Here is a 17322-nt window from a genome sequence, read left to right as displayed (position 1 = left end):
ACTCATGGATATTTATTTTCTACTTCGGGGTATACTCCAATGCTACATTATTTTATTGGCTCAGATTGTTCTAGCTTTGGCCATTAGGAGTTTGGTCAGATTGGCTACTGTGTCCCCCTGTTTTGGGATACATCTTTACTTTCTGACACTCGAAGATGCTCTAGGCTTATCTTGTATTTTTCCTGATCCAGCCTTAGAATCAGCCATTTCTCCAAAGAGCCCTGGTTCTTTTTACTGGAGAAAGGTCTATAGAAATTGAGATCTGGGCTTTAAGTGTGATCACTGGTACTAGGGTGCCATCGCTTCTAGGCCCTCTTGCAGGCAGAGCTAGGTGATAAACATGGATGTATGCTAACCCATGTTTATACACTTATCTGTCTACTTATGTTTATATTAAACTAAATACCAGTTTGTGCTGATGTTTCAAACTCTAACCCCATACCACAGGGTTCATTTTAGGCTTCCTTTCTCGCTTATCTGTAACTTTTCTCTCTGAGGGTAAGAAACCTGGTTTCTACCATCCTGTTTACTGATTGGTTCACACTAGTAAAAAAGTTTCAAAGTTTTTAACCCAGACTGCTGTGAGAAATAAATTTATTACTTAGGTGTAGTGTTTCTGTACAGTGTAAAGCTTCTTTTTGTCTCTAGCCTTCCATACTTAATTTTTGCACAGTAGGGTACCCTTTCTCTGATGCAGCTACTTGTGATTCTGAGGGCCTAAGCTATCCATCAGTCTTTTTGAGTTGATTACCTTTGTCATTTTCAGAGGCTACTGAGATGAATTCTGTCTTGGAGAAACGCAGAAGAATAATTACCTAATAAGTCACAGGTTTCTAAGATGAACCTTCTGGTATAGGATGTGTGATGTCTCACTTTTTAAATGTTAAATATAAAATTTTTATATTTATAGTAATATTTATAGACCATCTGTATTGTATAGTTTTTGTGTGCTAATTGAGCATTGAGAGAGCACAACAGTCCTAAAGGGATAACCAGAATCCCTTTTTTTCAGTTCTGAATAGTTTTCAGCAATTTTCTAAAACATACCTACCTTTTTTTTTTTTTTTTTTTTCCTAATGTCAATGAGTTTCTTTTGTCAGTGAGTTTCCCATCTTTTTAGTTCTTTAGTTTGGTTAATTTGTATTTCTGAGCTAAAAGGCTTGTAGGGAAACCAGACTTGACTTTTATTAAAACCACAGTTTCAAAATGTTTTATATTGGCCAAATACAGAAAAATTATATGTACATTTATGACAATTACATTTGATGACTACATCTTTATTTTTTAGTCTTTTATAAGCCAAAACTTCTTGTGGGCCGTATTTTATATTGGAAGAATTTTGGTGTTTAATTTATTAAAATCAAAATCTGTTGAATTCTAATGTTAGCCATTCCTTAGTTCTATTTCCTTTCCAGTCCAGGAAATGGTTTATGGTTTTAAATAGCTGCCTTGTGCGAATATGGAAATGTTCCTAGAAAGTAAGATATGTTCCCTTGAATCTGAAGTCTAGAGCATGTTTGGAGAGGATTCAAGAGTTGGAGGACTTGCTTGCTAAAGAAAGAGACAACTCTCGGCGCATGCTGTCTGACAAAGAAAGAGAGATGGCAGAAATAAGGGATCAGATGCAGCAGCAGCTGAACGATTATGAACAACTTCTTGATGTAAAGTTAGCCCTGGACATGGAAATCAGTGCTTATAGGAAACTCTTAGAAGGTGAAGAAGAAAGGTAAGTAACAACTATCACTTACTTTTAGTCTACTTTTTGCCCCTGCCCTTTTTATTTAAAGAAAAGTATATAGGATTGTGTTTTATTTTAAAACAATTAAGGCAACTTTAAATAATTTCTGTCATTTCTTTTAAAACCTAGGTGTAGAGAGGTAGGTAGTAATAGATCATATTTCTACCTCGGCAACAGAAATTGTTGTTTAAGCAATCTTTTTATTACTCCTACTACTACTACAGTTATTATGATAAATTATTATAAATGCTTGACTGTGTCAGGATGGATTCTTTCATTTGAGATTTTGAATGTTTTGATAATTTAATGTATTGTAAAATACTGGATTTGCCAAAAGACTTTATACTTATTTTTCAAATCTGTTTAGTTATATAAATCCTTTTCACCCTTTTTCTCAGAAAAAGTTCCAAAGGAATGTACACTGTGATTATAATCTTGTAAAAAAGAAAATATATGAAAAGATTAAGATAAATCTACTAAATATAACAGTGGTCGTGGTAGGGTGATGGTAGATGGGATGGTTTCCTTCCCTGTTCTGCAAACCTTCTGCATTATGGTTATATTCTATTCCTAGGAAAAACATTCAAATTATTACTTTTTTAAAAGAAAATTGAAGGGTGGCATCCTGGTTGTCTTAGTTAAGATGTGTATCAACTTTGTCTAACGGATCATCAGTAATGTTTTGCTTTAGAAATGCATGTGCAGGATAGCAATACCCATTTTTTTAAGGGAGGAAGGGCATATGTTTCATAAAAAGAACATTTTATTTTTCCCATGTAGATTGAAGCTTTCTCCAAGCCCTTCTTCCCGTGTGACAGTATCACGAGCATCCTCAAGTCGTAGTGTGCGTACAACTAGAGGAAAACGGAAGAGAGTTGATGTGGAAGAATCAGAGGCGAGCAGTAGCGTTAGCATCTCTCATTCTGCCTCAGCCACTGGGAATGTCTGCATTGAAGAGATAGATGTTGATGGGAAATTTATCCGCTTGAAGAACACTTCTGAACAGGTGAAAAAACAGACCCATTTTTTTTTCCAGCAAGGCTTTGCCGACTGGTGGGCTGTCTTGCCATGTAATAACTCCTCCGCCTTTATTTGGATTTTGCAGTCTTCATGGAATAAGAATTTCCCTCCTCCTCTACGCCAATTCATAAAAAAGTATAAATTAAAATAAGAGTTAGTGTTTTTAGTGGTTTAAAGATTATTTTCGTTAGCCTGTCTTTACAGAGCCAGGGCTTTTTCCTCATGTCTGGTCATTTTGTCACAGTGGCCTTTCTAGGGATGAATTGTTACTCCCTGCCCTAACTAGATTTGTGAAAAAGTTTAAGTTTGGGTATAGATGGTGGATATTCTTCCATAGCAGTTGATTTCGTGAAAAGAATATGAACCAGACTCAGATATATGCAGGGGGTGTTTTCTCTCTGAATGAAGAAATGAATGTTAACGATTTAATTTATATCAAGAATAGTATGAAGCCCTGTCTTGAAATTATTTAAAAGTAAACATAAAATATAGGGAATTCTGAAGTTTTGAGCTAGAACTTTCGAGAGCTTGGCAGTGACGGTCTTCCTTGACCTAGGCATCGTGGAGCTGGGGGCTGTGAAGGGGTGTGAGCTGATGCTAGAGGGAGGCAGGTCTGGGGGTGCAGAGGGGGTGCAATGAGATGGATGTTACTTCCGGAAAAGTATGTTCAGGATTTGTCAAATGTTTGTGGAAATTACTCCGTTTCTCACCAGAACTATTAAAAAACTATCTTGCATGTGGACGAAGAAATGATTAGATGGGCAAAGGAACCCTAGCAGTTCTGATAAGAGATGGATATAAATTAGTGTAGTTAATTGCTTCAATGTCCTGTACCTTTCCCAGGTGTCAGACAGGCCTGTACAGCTCAGTGCCTAGAGTTGTTAGCTAGCACTTGGGATTGGCTCATTGTGTCATTGTGTCATTGTGTCATTGACTCTTTTTGAGCCCCTTATGCTTTAAGATAAGAGTTAAATGGGCAGAAGTGGTACAGTGGTACATTTTCTTCCTTCTGTTCTAAGCTTCTGTGCTTGTATTTTAAAAGCTTAAAGTAATCAAGTATTAGATGTTTATATGACAGCTAGTTTGTATTGTAAATTTAAGACTCACCTGGTTCAGGCATAAGCATGACCATTTAATTTGGTTCACATCTCTTTTCTTCTAGTTTTGTCCCTTTAAAATTAAATACCTTAATAGTTCAAACTGCAGCATTGTCAAAGTTACTGTTTTGTGGAATGACAAAGCCATGGTTTTTTTTATATATATATAATAGGAAAATATGAATCATAGGAAGATGGCCATAAAGCTAGCTTAACTGCCTGTATTGATAGATTAATTTATTTGATTATTCCATAACTTTATGTTTGAAGTGACCTTCTTTTATTTTGTTCTGTGAATAGGATCAGCCAATGGGAGGCTGGGAAATGATCAGAAAAATTGGAGACACATCAGTCACTTACAAATATACCTCAAGATATGTACTGAAGGCAGGCCAGACTGTTACAGTAAGTGAATTTAGTTATCATTTAACTTCATTGTCTCAACTAACAGTTAAAGTAATGAGAGTGGTAATTGTATTAAAAGTGAAAGAATTGACCTCTGAATTCTTTTTATTTTGTCTACTCTGGGAGACATAAAACAGCTGTCTCTTGACTGATAATTGTAGCCTAGTGTTAATTCAAGAGATTCTGCTTGACACAAAGAACAGTTTGGGGGACAGTCCATTAATGCTGGAGTATGCCTTAAAGCAATAGTCTTCAGTCTTAGATGAGCATCAGAATCATCTGGGCAGTGTTTTGCTGTCCAGGCCCTACCTCACCCTTAGTTACCATCTCTGGTGTTGGCATAGGGACCTACGTTTTCAACAAAATTCATTAGGTGCTAGGCACTGTTCTAAAGAGTCACTTCTTTAAACATAATATTTAAGCAAGAATAATGTGTTTTTTACATAGTATCTAAGGGTCTAGATTTACAGAGGTGGGCAGGGTGCCATTGGAGTCTATTCTGAGTTCCAAATGATTCTCTGTTGCTATGTTCTGAAATACAGAGTCTTCAGTAGTTACTAAATATCATTTGCTCCCTTTTTGGAGAAGTATGCTTTGTTGAGCAAACACCAGGTTCCTCTGCTTTTACTTAGTAAGTAGATTTAGCAAACAATAAAATATGTTTTGATATCAATTTTAAAGAAGTCACTGTTTTCAGTCTTAAAGAATATAGAGATGACTCTTTTTATCAATTCTTTTTAAAAAATATTAAACACGTTTTAATTTTGACTGGTACAACCCTCAATGTTTAAGAGCAAAGGCTCAACAGGTTAGAACTTCCCTTTAAAAAAAGTGTATTTATAAAGCTTGATGCCACATTGTGAGGATATCAGATGATAATTTTATAATAATGGGTAAAAATGGGAACAAATAGCCTAACTTCATTATCCTTTTATTTCCTTAGTAATTACTATAGTGAGAGAAAATTGCTCTGTCTTATTATGCGTCTTACGGAAGCTGCATAATGTAGTGCAAAGTGTCTGACATTTCAATTCTGAAGATTCAGATTTGAGTGTACTCTACTCTCTAAAGTAATGTGAAACCGTTATACCAATCATTTGTTTTCCACTGTATATAGTTCCTCGGGATCTAAATAGATATATATTCTATAGGCCCAGTGGGGAACTCAGTTATCATATAAAATAATGTAATGCATTTTTTTCCTTTGGTAACCAGCATTAAATGTGATAAGAAGCTTTTTGGAACATGGTAGTGATAAGTAATTGTTTTGTAAAATTGTACAAAGATGACTTTAAAACTTTAAAACAGAAATAAGAAAACTACATATGTAATTTTAAAAAGTAAAGACCTGAGATTATCTTTAGTATTACATTTTATTTACCCTAGTACATCTAAAATATTATCATTTCAACATGTGATCAATATAAAAAAATTATGTCAGATATTTTACCTTCTTTTTTTTGAACTGAGTCTTTAAATTTAGATATCCTTACAGTACATCTCAAATTGGACTAGCCACATTTCAATTGCTTGCAAGGCACATATGGCTACCATATTGAAGAACACAACTCTAGGACATATTAATTTGGGCCTAAATTACTTAGTGAGATGACTGACATTTGACGATTATTATTAACACTAAACCAAATACATGATTCCATATGGACTAGTGAAAAGTGTTGCTTGAAATTAGGAAATACTTATACTTTATAGAATCTGAAAGTCTGCCCGAATCCAGTTCCTTTTTTCAGTTTTGTTCCAGTAAATGCTTGATAACCCTTTCCATTTATCATCCTGGTGGGAGATCTGGAAGCTTTAATTGAACATCTAAGGAGGAAGGGCTCTCTCCCAATCAGTTAAGTCATAGATACTTCTTACTTGAAACTATACTGCCTCTACTATGTCTAGTCTTCCTTTTGCCATCATAAAGCCCTTTATACTATAAAACAATTTATGGGTTAGAACTCTTTTCTATTTTCATATGATCTTTTAGAAAGATCAGGGCCAGTAGTAGTGTCCCTATAGATGTGGACATTGAGTAGAGTGATTTGTCCAGGATTCAAACCTACGTTTTCTGACTCTAAAGTTTTTTTTTCCACTTTACCCAATCGCTTCTGCCAATGAATACATTAAAAATATGGCAGAATTTCCATGCTGACAAGATAGGAAACATAATTATTTCTTTGTCTTGCCTATTTCAGCAGCAGTCATATTATTCATTGAACAGTGGGCAATTTGTCCATTTCCTGTATTCTTTTTGGAGTTTAATCTCAGATACTCCAGAGTATTGTGATATACCATTCCTGGTTGGAGACATACCAGTTTCTGTAAGAATATTCTACATAGGCTGTCTACTGTGAAAGATTTGAGAGAAGTTAGTCATTTCCACATTCTTGTTGTTAAGTAGCCATAGGATACTGTTGGAGGGTGTAACAAGGTGCTCTTAAAGTATGTTGGTCCATAAAACCCATAGAAAAATAGAATGCTAGCAATATTCACTGAGTGAGCTAGCCACTCTGTGTAGGTGTAATCACTCATTCTTCACAACATCTCACGTTATAGGTACCATTTCTGTCCTATTTCGTGGATGACAGGAGTAAGATAATTTCCTCAAGGTCAGTTGCCATGTAGAGGAGCTAGGATGTGAACGTAGGCAACTTCACTTCATTTATCAGATGGAGAAGTTGAGGCCTAGATAAGCTCTGTGGGTTCTTCTTGACACAGCTAGTTAATATAACAAGTCCGAGAGTAGGACACAGTTCTGAGACTTTAGAATCAGTCCTACAGGTGTTCAAATCTCATCGTAACATTGTTGTCACTGGCACGTGGGATTGCTAGCCTCTGAGTAGACTGACATCCTTTCTCTTTTCCAGATCTGGGCTGCAAATGCTGGTGTCACAGCCAGTCCTCCTACCGACCTCATCTGGAAGAACCAGAACTCCTGGGGCACTGGCGAAGATGTGAAGGTTATATTGAAAAATTCTCAGGGAGAGGTATGACTGTTTTATTAGTATCACTAACAGTGGGTGACAGTTTCACTCTTAAAGTTCATCTGGCGGACATGGTTCCATAGTGTAGTGGTTAGCACGTCTTGCTTTACATGCAGAAGGTCCTGGGTTTGTGCCCCAGTGGACCCATCCATGGTCCATGGTCTATGGCCATGCCACCCTGAACAAGCCCAATGTCTGATCTCGGAAGCTAAGCAGGGTCAGGCCTGGTTAGTACTTGGATGGGAGACCACCGAGGAAGACCAGGTGCTGTAGGCGTAAATAATAATAAAATAAATAAATAAAGTTCATCTGGCAAGTGTGACTTCTTTATAAAACTCAGACTGAAATGTAAAAAGTAACTGATTAAATCAGGCCAAGGCTGCTGAGTAATTCAAAGTGAAGCTGACATCAGATTTTAGGAACGAATGTGAGTGTATCGTAGCGTTCTGCTTACTAGTTCACCTGTCTCCACCTGCACACTGGCTTTGTGACTTTGGGCTAGTTCCTTCACCTCTTTTCTTACTTTAAAATAGAGATAATAAGACAATATAAATGAGACAGTTTTGGGGAGATGCTTGGAACAGTATCTGGCCTCTAGTAAGTGTTTATGTTGTTAACCTTGTGAGTAACTCTCAGAGTGTTTGTGAAACTCTGAGTCTGAAGATTGTAGAGTTTGAAGATCTGCTTGATGTGTATGTTTTCAACATGTCAGACCTAGTATTCTTGTCAAAGAACCTTACCTACTCCACTGTCACGTAAAGGTACCATGGTGCCCCCACCACCTGCACACCCACCAAGAGATAAAAGTGTCTGTAAAGAAAAGAGTGGTTGCAGGTCTAATTGCTGTTCCTGTACGGATTCCTCCCCGCTCCCACAGTGCCAGGTGCACGGCCCTGGCCCGGTTGTCCTCACCAGAGCAGTAAGTACATTGAGGGCAAGGACCAATTCTGATTTTTTCCTGGCAGTGCTCCTGACACATAATAGGTATTCAGTTAGAATTTACTGGAAAATTTTTTTAAAAACTCAAACATGGACTTTCACTTAAAGTTCAGAGAAGTCAGGTAATAGCATTCATTACAGGGGTCTGAGGTATTTGCATAAGAAGTCTAGTCCAGCTTCTTTCTCGTCCTCCCTCTCTGTAAACATCTGCTGATGCTTAGGAATTCATTGTCTACTAAATGAAGAGTGTCCCCGATCTCAGACTGAGACTGAAAATGAAATGACATCTGACTTTTTCTCTAGACCTTGGTATAGTAGTGCAAGGTTTCAGGGTGCACCTGGGGAATTCACCTCCAAATACTCGCTGGGTTCTCAGGGTCAGGAAGTGTTCACAAATGCCTTCAGTAAGTCAGAAACTTTGGGGTGCTGGGTCTTCCTCTAGTTCCCTGGACAGAAGCCCTTACTTGCTTCTTGCCCGTGGCACTTTGGAATATTTCCCAGCTGTCACTGGTACTGCCACCCAAGTGCTGGAATTAGCTCCGAGGCTGGTAGTTCCCCTGACATCTGAAGTTGGCAGAGCACACGTCTCTTTCAGAACATTGTTGTGAGTGGTAATTTGCTCAGATCGTAAAGCACAGATGAAATAGGCGTTTGTGAGCCACGTAATCTAGTTGCCATAGCATTTTTTTTTCTGAGTGAAAATGTGTTCCAAGTTAGAACTAATAGGAGGATATTTGGAATGCAGCAGGGTGAAAAGCCCACACAGTAGATACAGTGACAATGATAACAAAGTAGATACCACGACATGGGACATGTCTTGTTGTTTTACCTGTGACATTCCATAAAACCAACTGAAGCTCAGATTTCCCTTCATAATTCAGACCACTGACTGTCAGATTAATTGGTTGGTTTGTCTGTTCTTGTAACAAACTTCAGCTTCCTGCTTGCTAGGTTTTGTTAAGTAAGTGACTTCTTTCAGGAGTGAGGAAAGTATTAAGAATATAGGCCTTAATTTCTGTGATTGTCAGATGACTGCTTTTGGCATTTATTTAGTTAATTATGTAAGACCATATTTATTAGCAGGCCCCAGACCATATTTGCAAAAATCTGTAATCACCACCAAAAAGACCACCTTTCTGTAAGATTGAAGGTAATTGGCTTAAGTTGGTTTAATTTTTTATGTATATTTTCTTCTTGCTGAGTTGTTGAAAATGTCAGAAAACCCAATTAAATTGGGTTTAAAATAATTGGAATATCTGGTTTCACAAAATCAGAAATCCAGAGATAGTAGTGATCCATTGGCTTACCCAGTCCCCAGGGATCTCTCTCTTGTCTCTGTTTCCCGTGTCATCTCCCTGGTGGATTCGGGAGGGTGGCCGGCGGCTTCTGAAGGTGCATAGCTCCCAGCTAGCTTCTTGTGGGAAAGAACATCTTTCCCCTTGAGGTCCCTGTTTTTACTGTACCAGCTTGGGTCACATGCCTACCTCTAAACCAGTTCCTGGAGCCAGGAGGACAGAGCTAGAGCTCGAGCCTTCCTCCCTCCACAGCTGGGTCACACTTAGCTCCTTGTGACATACATGTCTCATCTCCATGGGGAGAGATAGGTACCCATGGGAAACTGGGAGCTCTTACTGAGAGATGAGGGAGGGGGTACTAGACGATTAAAAACAGCAAATGTCACCATGGTAAATAAAACAGTTTGTATGAGTAAAATAAAAAATAAAACAGTGTCTCTGTACCTTCTAGAATATAGGAATAACTGAAGCTTCTATATATGCAAATGATTAGTTAAGTATACAGAAATATCATAGTTAAACAATTGGCTCCTCCATTCATAAAAACCACCCTGATTTGTAGCATGTAGTACCGATTTCTGTGGTGTAATTACTCCCACCGTGGTGATTTAAGACCACTAGTGTGCCATTACTGAGCCCAGAGTGGTAAAGAGATGAGCACATTAGCTGGTCCCAGAATAGATTTAGATGGGTGTGCCTTCATGTGCGCAAGGCCTTATCAGGGCAGACTGATAATGTATTTTATGTAGAGGCCATTTATGTGGGCCTTTCAGGGTACTTGGTAGGGTTGGGTATCTTGCTGAGAGGCATTTTTTTAGTAAAGACACCTACCTATTGTACTTTGACTAATAAGTTTCCTGGGCTTATCCTCCTAACAACTTTTTGGTTCTAAGTTAGTTCTATTATTTTCTGTTTAAATTTTGAGACATTTAGCTCACTCATTTTCCATATAAGCTTTCTGCATTAGATTAATTGGTTTTTAAATGTTGTCAAATGAAAAGTGCTTAACTGCAGGCGTACATTAAAAGTAGTTATGTTGAAGCGATTAATAATTAATGAAGTTGGGCAAGTTGCTGCTTTCTAAGCTTCTCATTTGAGGCTAATAGTCTTAAGTTTCTTCATGAGCTTTAAGAGCCTGCTATAATGTGAGAATTCTGTAACAGATTTTCTTTGACTGCCCCATCCGCCTTATTTTAAGATGAGTTGAGGAAAGCTGGATGGGTACCTTGAGAATCTTTTCTGTTTTGTATGCCACCATCCCCACAATTGATATTTGAGTTCAAGGAATTGTAATTGATCCAAGGGTTACATGCTTTTTTATTAGTGCTGATTTGGCTAAGGCAGGCTGGTTGATATTTGTGAAATGGCTGTTTGTGTGTGTTAACATAGACCGAGCTCACAGAACTGAAGTTTCCAGCTAAATGAGTGATTCAAAATGGTCCATCTTCTTTGGCCCTGCAACAATTATCAAAATTCCTCACAGAATACTACTGCACTGCCTTACTTCATGCACAGAGTATATCCGTGGACATTTTAAAAATTGAAGTCTCATTTCTATGACACTTCTGGTTTTCTTCCTCTGCCATTTTAAAGTAGCTGGTCTATTAAATTTCAGATAAGCTTTTACTGACATTTTAGCATTTTCCTCTTCCTCTAAAGGAGTTCTTTCCTGAGTGACCATAGGACATGGTACAGAGTAAAATTAGATACTCAGTAGCACCGTCTAGGACACTTGTGTACTTGCTGCCAGATCATCAGGTTAGCCTTGTGCTTACACAAAAACACTGCTGCATCGTGCAGTCAGCATTCTCTGCAGGAAAGTCATCCATATTTGAGCCTTTAAGTAGAAAATGGAAATGATTACTATGTGTCCTGCCAATGAATGACAGGAGATGTAGCTTATGTGCAGGAGTAGCACCAGTGTGTTATTAGTAAGTAGGGCTTATGTGTCTTGGTTAAGAAGAGCCAGTTGCTGAAGGAATGAAAGGAGCTTGTCCTTTACATCTCACTCATCAGGTGGTCCTGTCGTCACCGTGGTCCCTGGAGATCACAGCAGTTGGCCTCCAACTTCATTTTATTCAGCATTTATTTAACACCTTCTCTTTGCCAGGAACCTGATAGCTTTCCGCTGAATTTATGTTGAATGTTATAAGAATTTAGTTTGCCAAATCATGTACAGAATTCTTAAGTAACAGAATGGGATGAAAAGCAGTAGAAACTTCTCAGCAGGTATTTCAAATTGGATACCAATAGCTCCCCTGCAGGGAATATTGAAGATCTAAGAAATGCTACTAATTAATGCACAAATTCCTGTTCAGTAGTTAAAGCTACTGATTAACCACTTTAAAAATAATAATAATAATAATTCCTGATGTAGGAATGGTATTTCTTAAACTTAAGCAAAGGAATGGTTCCCTTCCCCCTAACCTTTGTGATTTTAAATGTGACTTTAACTTAATATCAAACAACTCTTGTTTTAGGAGGTTGCGCAAAGAAGTACAGTCTTTAAAACAACCATACCTGAAGAGGAGGAGGAGGAGGAAGCAGCAGCTGAAGTGGTTGAGGAGGAAGAAATTTTCCACCAGCAGGTATTACTTTAATGTTTGTTTTAAATTGCATGAAAACCAAAACTAATTGTGGAGTTTGGTTTTCTTCCCCTTTTATTTGATGAACCAGGTCCATGATCTACACGAGGTTTTGTTTTTCCTTCGGTGATATTCAGGATAGGTACTGGAAGAGAATGTTAACACTCCTTAAATTTTTTTTTTCTTAATGTCTTTTTTGCCCTTTGTTTTATAATGTACATAATGTATTCTGGTAGGACATATATATCACTTATAAATAAGAATATACAGATTGGTATGCATGCTCAAAATTATTTACTCTTAAGGGTTCTGTGAGTGTAGATCACTAAATTAGAACAAGCATCTACATGTAAACTTAAAAACTTAAAAAAAAAAACAAAGTAATATTCAGCTTCTGCACAAAACAAAATTATTGCTGTGTTAAGTTGATAATCATCTAATTGCAAGATAGATTTTAGCTGATACGTGGGCTTTTGAGAGCTCTTGAAATAAAGAAGCTCCAAATTTGATTTTAATTAATTAAGCTGGAATTATTAATAACTAATGAGCTTTCAGTTTATATTCTCAAGCTGTTTGGTTCTGATCATTAATCAAAATTCCTATCCTTGTCCTTAAAAGACTTCATCTCTCGATTTATAAATCTGTTTATTTTGTTTTATTAGTCCTACTCCAAATAAACATTATGTTCACATTTAGCTCCCATGGTTGAGAACCATGGTTGAGGTGGGTTATATGAGAATGAATTTTTGGCTTGGATACTTCTTTATATATTTTGGAGAAATATTTAAGAACAGATACTTTAGACTTGGCTTTAATAAGAAACGAGCATAGGATCCATTTCCTGCCCTTATTAGAAGCATTGTTAATGACTAGAAGTAAAATAACAATGTAAGATGTCTCGAGGCGCCAGACAGGTGGCTCAGATCATGAGTTCTAGTAGGTCAGATGCTGGAAAAGTCTCCTGGGCCACCAGAGCAGTAGAGAAGATATGTGGGAAATGTGCTGTCCAGTATTTTGAAGGATGGGCATTTATTTGGTTATGAGAAGGCAGATGATGGTGTTCTGAGGGTGATTGAATTATCTGTTACATGAACAGAGCACCCTAAAACAATAATTTCATCCATGATTCTATGGTTTGACTGAGCTCAGCTGGGCAAAATTTTGCTCCACAAATGGAGACTAGAGTGTCGTGCAGGTGCATTCAGCAGAGAGCTTGGCTGGGGCTAGAATGTTCTCCACATCTCTCTCCTTGTGGCTTCCCATCATTCAGTAGTTTAGCTCAAGCTTCACAACATGGCAGCTGGCTTCCAAGAAAGTGAAAACAAAGAGCACTAGATCTCTCAAAGGCTGGGCCCAGAAATGGCAATGACCCTTCTTCCCATATTCCCTTGGTCCAAGTAAGTTACAAGGCAGCTCCAGTCCCAGGGGAGGGTAAACAGGCTCCACTCTTCACTTATGGGAGGAGTGGCAACGAATTTATGAAAGATCTTTAGTTCATCATAGGGTTTATGTCAAGACTTGAGCACCAAGTTTGTCAATTGTAGGGTATGCGTGAGAGATAAATGAAGTCGGAAGGTTGGTGTTAGGTTGACACAGTCTGGAATGCTTAGGCGAGTGGTGCCGCACACTTGGGTGCAGAGTAGAAATTGAGACACTCTGGAGTGGAGATTGCAGATCCTGAAGGACTACACGAATGGAGATTCATTAAGGCATTCATTAGTGGCTGAACTTGAGGGTAAGAGAAGAAAAAAATGTTAAAGATGTGTGAAGTCTTTAGCTTTGGGGATCAGAAAAAATAATGACATGAGAGTTCAAAAGAGGGAAGATGGAAGGGCACGTCAGCTGATTTGACTTAACGTTGTAGAGAATGAATTCAGTGGCCTTTTGAGTTGATGAGAAGTTTTTTTGGTGACCTTCCTACTTGAGGATGAACCTCATTTTACATCTGGGATATGAGGGTTGAGGATCCAGCCAGCGGGTTCTCTGATGTGTTCGTTAGGAATGGAGCCCACTTATTTGCTCTTTCCTAAGTTACAAAAGGAAGTTCATGAACAGTGGTTTTCAACTTCAGTTGCACATTAGAATTACTTAGGGAGCTGTACAATTTTTTTTTTTTGCGCTGTCCCTAGCTCTGTCTTTAACCCTATCTATAACCCTGGGAAGCTTTACAATTTTATACAAATAGATACCCTTCCAATTAAATGTGAGAAATTTTCATTTAGTCGACCTAGGGACCTTAGTTAGATCCCCCCCACCTCAACCCCCCCAAAAAAAAACTCATCAGGATCCAGGTATGCAGCTGGAGTTGAGAATTGCTGTTCTGGAATTTGTTGGAGTTTTAGGAGGAGAAAGTCCCTTAGAGATGGTTAAAAAGGATAACTGAGAAGTGATCGGGGTCCATTCGAAGATAAGTAATGTGGATTTGTCGTATTTGTCTTATTTTAAAATACTGTGATCAGTTTTCTTAGCGCTAATTTTTTTTTTCTGTCTTCCACATCAGGGAGCCCCGAGAACATCCAATAGAAGCTGTGCAATTATGTAAACTTCTGAAGTCAACTGTCTTCCTCAAAATAAAGAAGTATGGTAATCCTTACCTACATACAGTGCAGAGCCTTCTCAGAAGCACAGAATATTTTTATATTTCCTTTATGTGAATTTTTAAGCTGCGAATCTGATGGCCTTAATTTCTTTTTTCGACACTGAAAGTTTTGTAAAAGAAAGCATATCCATACACTTTGTTGCAAGATGTGAATTATCGACACTGAACTAACTGTACTGTTTGGAAAAGGTCCCTCAAACTTTTTGACATTTTTTGTATTTTTTTTTTTAAGTTCTTATGAGAAGGGGAGGGGGAGGGTCGAGAAACCACTGTGTGTCCGGGCATAATTTGAAGATTGCTCCATCTAGATTAGCAATCTGCTCTTGATCATTCTCTGCTATATATAACGGTGCTGTGAGGGAGGGGGAAGCATTTTTCAATATATAGAAATTTTGTACTGAATTTTTTTTGTAATAAACAATCAAGACTACAAAAATCTTTTTTTTAAATAGAAAAGAGGAATTTTGTAAGATTGCAATATTAACCTAATCATGTAAGCACTCTAGATGAAGGATTCCACAAAACTTTGTTTTATGGTTACTTCTCTTAGATTCTTAATTCATACAGGGGATGGGGGAGGGGGATGGGGAAGGGAAGGGTTTCTCTTAAAATGCGTTAGTTGTGTTTTTTTAAGATAGTGTAACTTGCTTAAATTTCTTATGTGACATTAACAAATAAAAAGCTGTTTTAATATTAATCTGTCTTTTTAAATTTATGCTCAGTGCTTGACATTTTTCAGCTTACTAACAATAGTCCTTTCAAAGTGGGAACACAGAGACAGTGGGAAAAGACTTTGAGGAATATATTCCTTTTAAAAGAAAAATGGAGATTGTATTTCTAGAACCTAGTTTTACTGTCTTAAAATAAGGAAAAGATATTAAAAGCTCTTTTAGAGGAGTAAGATATGAATGACATGAAATATCTTACAGGTGTGCGCTGTGTGGGATAGCTTTGTAGGTGTGGGCTGGGAATTTTTGTCTTGTGATTGCTTCAGCCAAGTGAGTTTGTCTTGTAGAAAGTAGAATATCTGAATCCTACCTAACAGATGATAACATTTCAGAAGCTAACCAAGAGTCAGTGTATGCTTTTCTTCTTAAAATATTCTTGCAGTAAGCTGTGCTAAGACTACCAGCTTTCACTTGAAAATAACTCACAAAGTCCCAGAATTACTGTGCTCTGCAGATTTATTGCGTACTCTGGTGCCGTTACAGACAAGATAAATGCTGGGTTAGAAATTCTGTCTGGTAAAGCAGATAAAATGATAACTTCTCAACACAGATTTATCTTTAGAATGAGAATGGCAATGCAGTATATGGCCAAACCTGATTGTGAAAAATTTTGTCACAAGATGGGATCCTAGGCATCAAAATTCACTCTACATACTTGATTGCTAGATAAATTAAACTAGGCTATAGAAATCAAGACTAATTAGTTCAGAAGTAAGAAAAATTGGCAATTGTGATACAGAAGAGTAGTATAAACTCCAGTGAAATTTAGAGTAAAAATCCAGGACTGTTTTGTGCCCATGAATGTGTGAGCAGTAGACTGAGTCTATTCAGACGGACAAACTTTAGACTAAAATTGAGGGTTCCGAACGTGAGCTTCCTTACGGCTCTTCCTACAGAACACGAGGGAGGCAGAAGGACAGACACATGCTGCTTCTCTGTTCCTTAATGTAGCTCCTTATCAATGGAGGTTGGGGATACAGATGGTAAAAATGCATTTCTGGATTTTTAAACTATTTTATGACAAGCACGAATTTACCCCTCCTCCCGTATTTTGTCTGATGATTATAGTTTCACCACTATTTGTACTCAGATTTATTTTTGTACTCTTGTTCAGCTCTGATCTCAGTTTTTACTAAGAAAATTCTGAATGTTCTTATTTTGTTGAATATTATCTCATTTCCATTTGCTGTCCTTCCCTTCTGGGATTTCTTTCAGACTATTACTGAATCTATCCTCTTTCAATATGTTTTAGATTGCTCTGTGCTGTGTTCTTAGTAAGTACTTTGTACTTATCTCACTGATTCTGTTCTGAGCCCTGTGTAATCTGTCCTGCCCATTGAGTTTCTGATTCTATTGACTATACTTTTCATTTTTGAAGTTGCCTTTGATTCTTTTCCAAACTTGTCTGTCCTTTTTTCAATTTTTTTCATTATAGTTTCTATTCTCTTAAAAATAACTAATCATTTATTTTATAGCCTAACTAGTTCTTTTTTCTTGAGCTCTTAGGGGTGCTGATTTTCTCGTTAGCTGCATCTGCTGACTCCCCAGTGGTGGTTTGTTTTCCTCGTGGGGTTTTTTAGGATTGCAAACTCATCTTCGGCAAGGGTTGTTTATTTTGTGAGCGGTCCACGTCCCAGAGTTTTGATGGTGTTTTCCTGTTCCAGCTCCCCAGTGATTGTAGTGGTTCAGACTTTTTCGTCGTTTTCTCACATTATGGTCGTGAAAATCCACTAAGACACTGCATGGGTGTTCTCTGTTTTTCACAGGTGACATCTACGTAACCCTAAGTGTCAGCCAAAGTTCCCCTTTGCCCTAGGCAGGCAGGCAGTGTTCTGGTGGTGTGAGGTGCGGGGAGACCTTTAAGGTTTTGTGCTTTATGCAGCAGTCCCTGTTCTAGGTCCTCTCTGTGGACTCAAAACCGTGTTC

At 37.7% G+C, this 17322-nt stretch overlaps 1 protein-coding gene and 1 pseudogene across 1 annotated transcript in view; both read left to right on the top strand.

Moving 5' to 3' along the window:
• Positions 1 to 15363, top strand: part of LMNB1 (lamin B1) — a 44691-nt gene extending 29328 nt beyond the window's left edge. Inside the window, exons 6-11 of the mRNA XM_016121939.2 lie at positions 1506 to 1726; positions 2519 to 2744; positions 4156 to 4260; positions 7134 to 7253; positions 11965 to 12072; positions 14570 to 15363. Coding sequence (XP_015977425.2) covers positions 1506 to 1726; positions 2519 to 2744; positions 4156 to 4260; positions 7134 to 7253; positions 11965 to 12072; positions 14570 to 14611 — 822 coding nt within the window. The 3' untranslated portion in view covers positions 14612 to 15363. The remainder of the gene's footprint in view (positions 1 to 1505; positions 1727 to 2518; positions 2745 to 4155; positions 4261 to 7133; positions 7254 to 11964; positions 12073 to 14569) is intronic.
• Positions 7411 to 7526, top strand: LOC118606968 (annotated as a pseudogene).
• Positions 15364 to 17322: the final 1959 nt, after the last annotated feature.

Source organism: Rousettus aegyptiacus, unplaced genomic scaffold (assembly GCF_014176215.1).
Source record: "Rousettus aegyptiacus isolate mRouAeg1 unplaced genomic scaffold, mRouAeg1.p scaffold_m13_p_8, whole genome shotgun sequence".
Classification (NCBI taxonomy): domain Eukaryota; kingdom Metazoa; phylum Chordata; class Mammalia; order Chiroptera; family Pteropodidae; genus Rousettus; species Rousettus aegyptiacus.
This window is presented reverse-complemented; position numbering and strand designations above follow the sequence as displayed.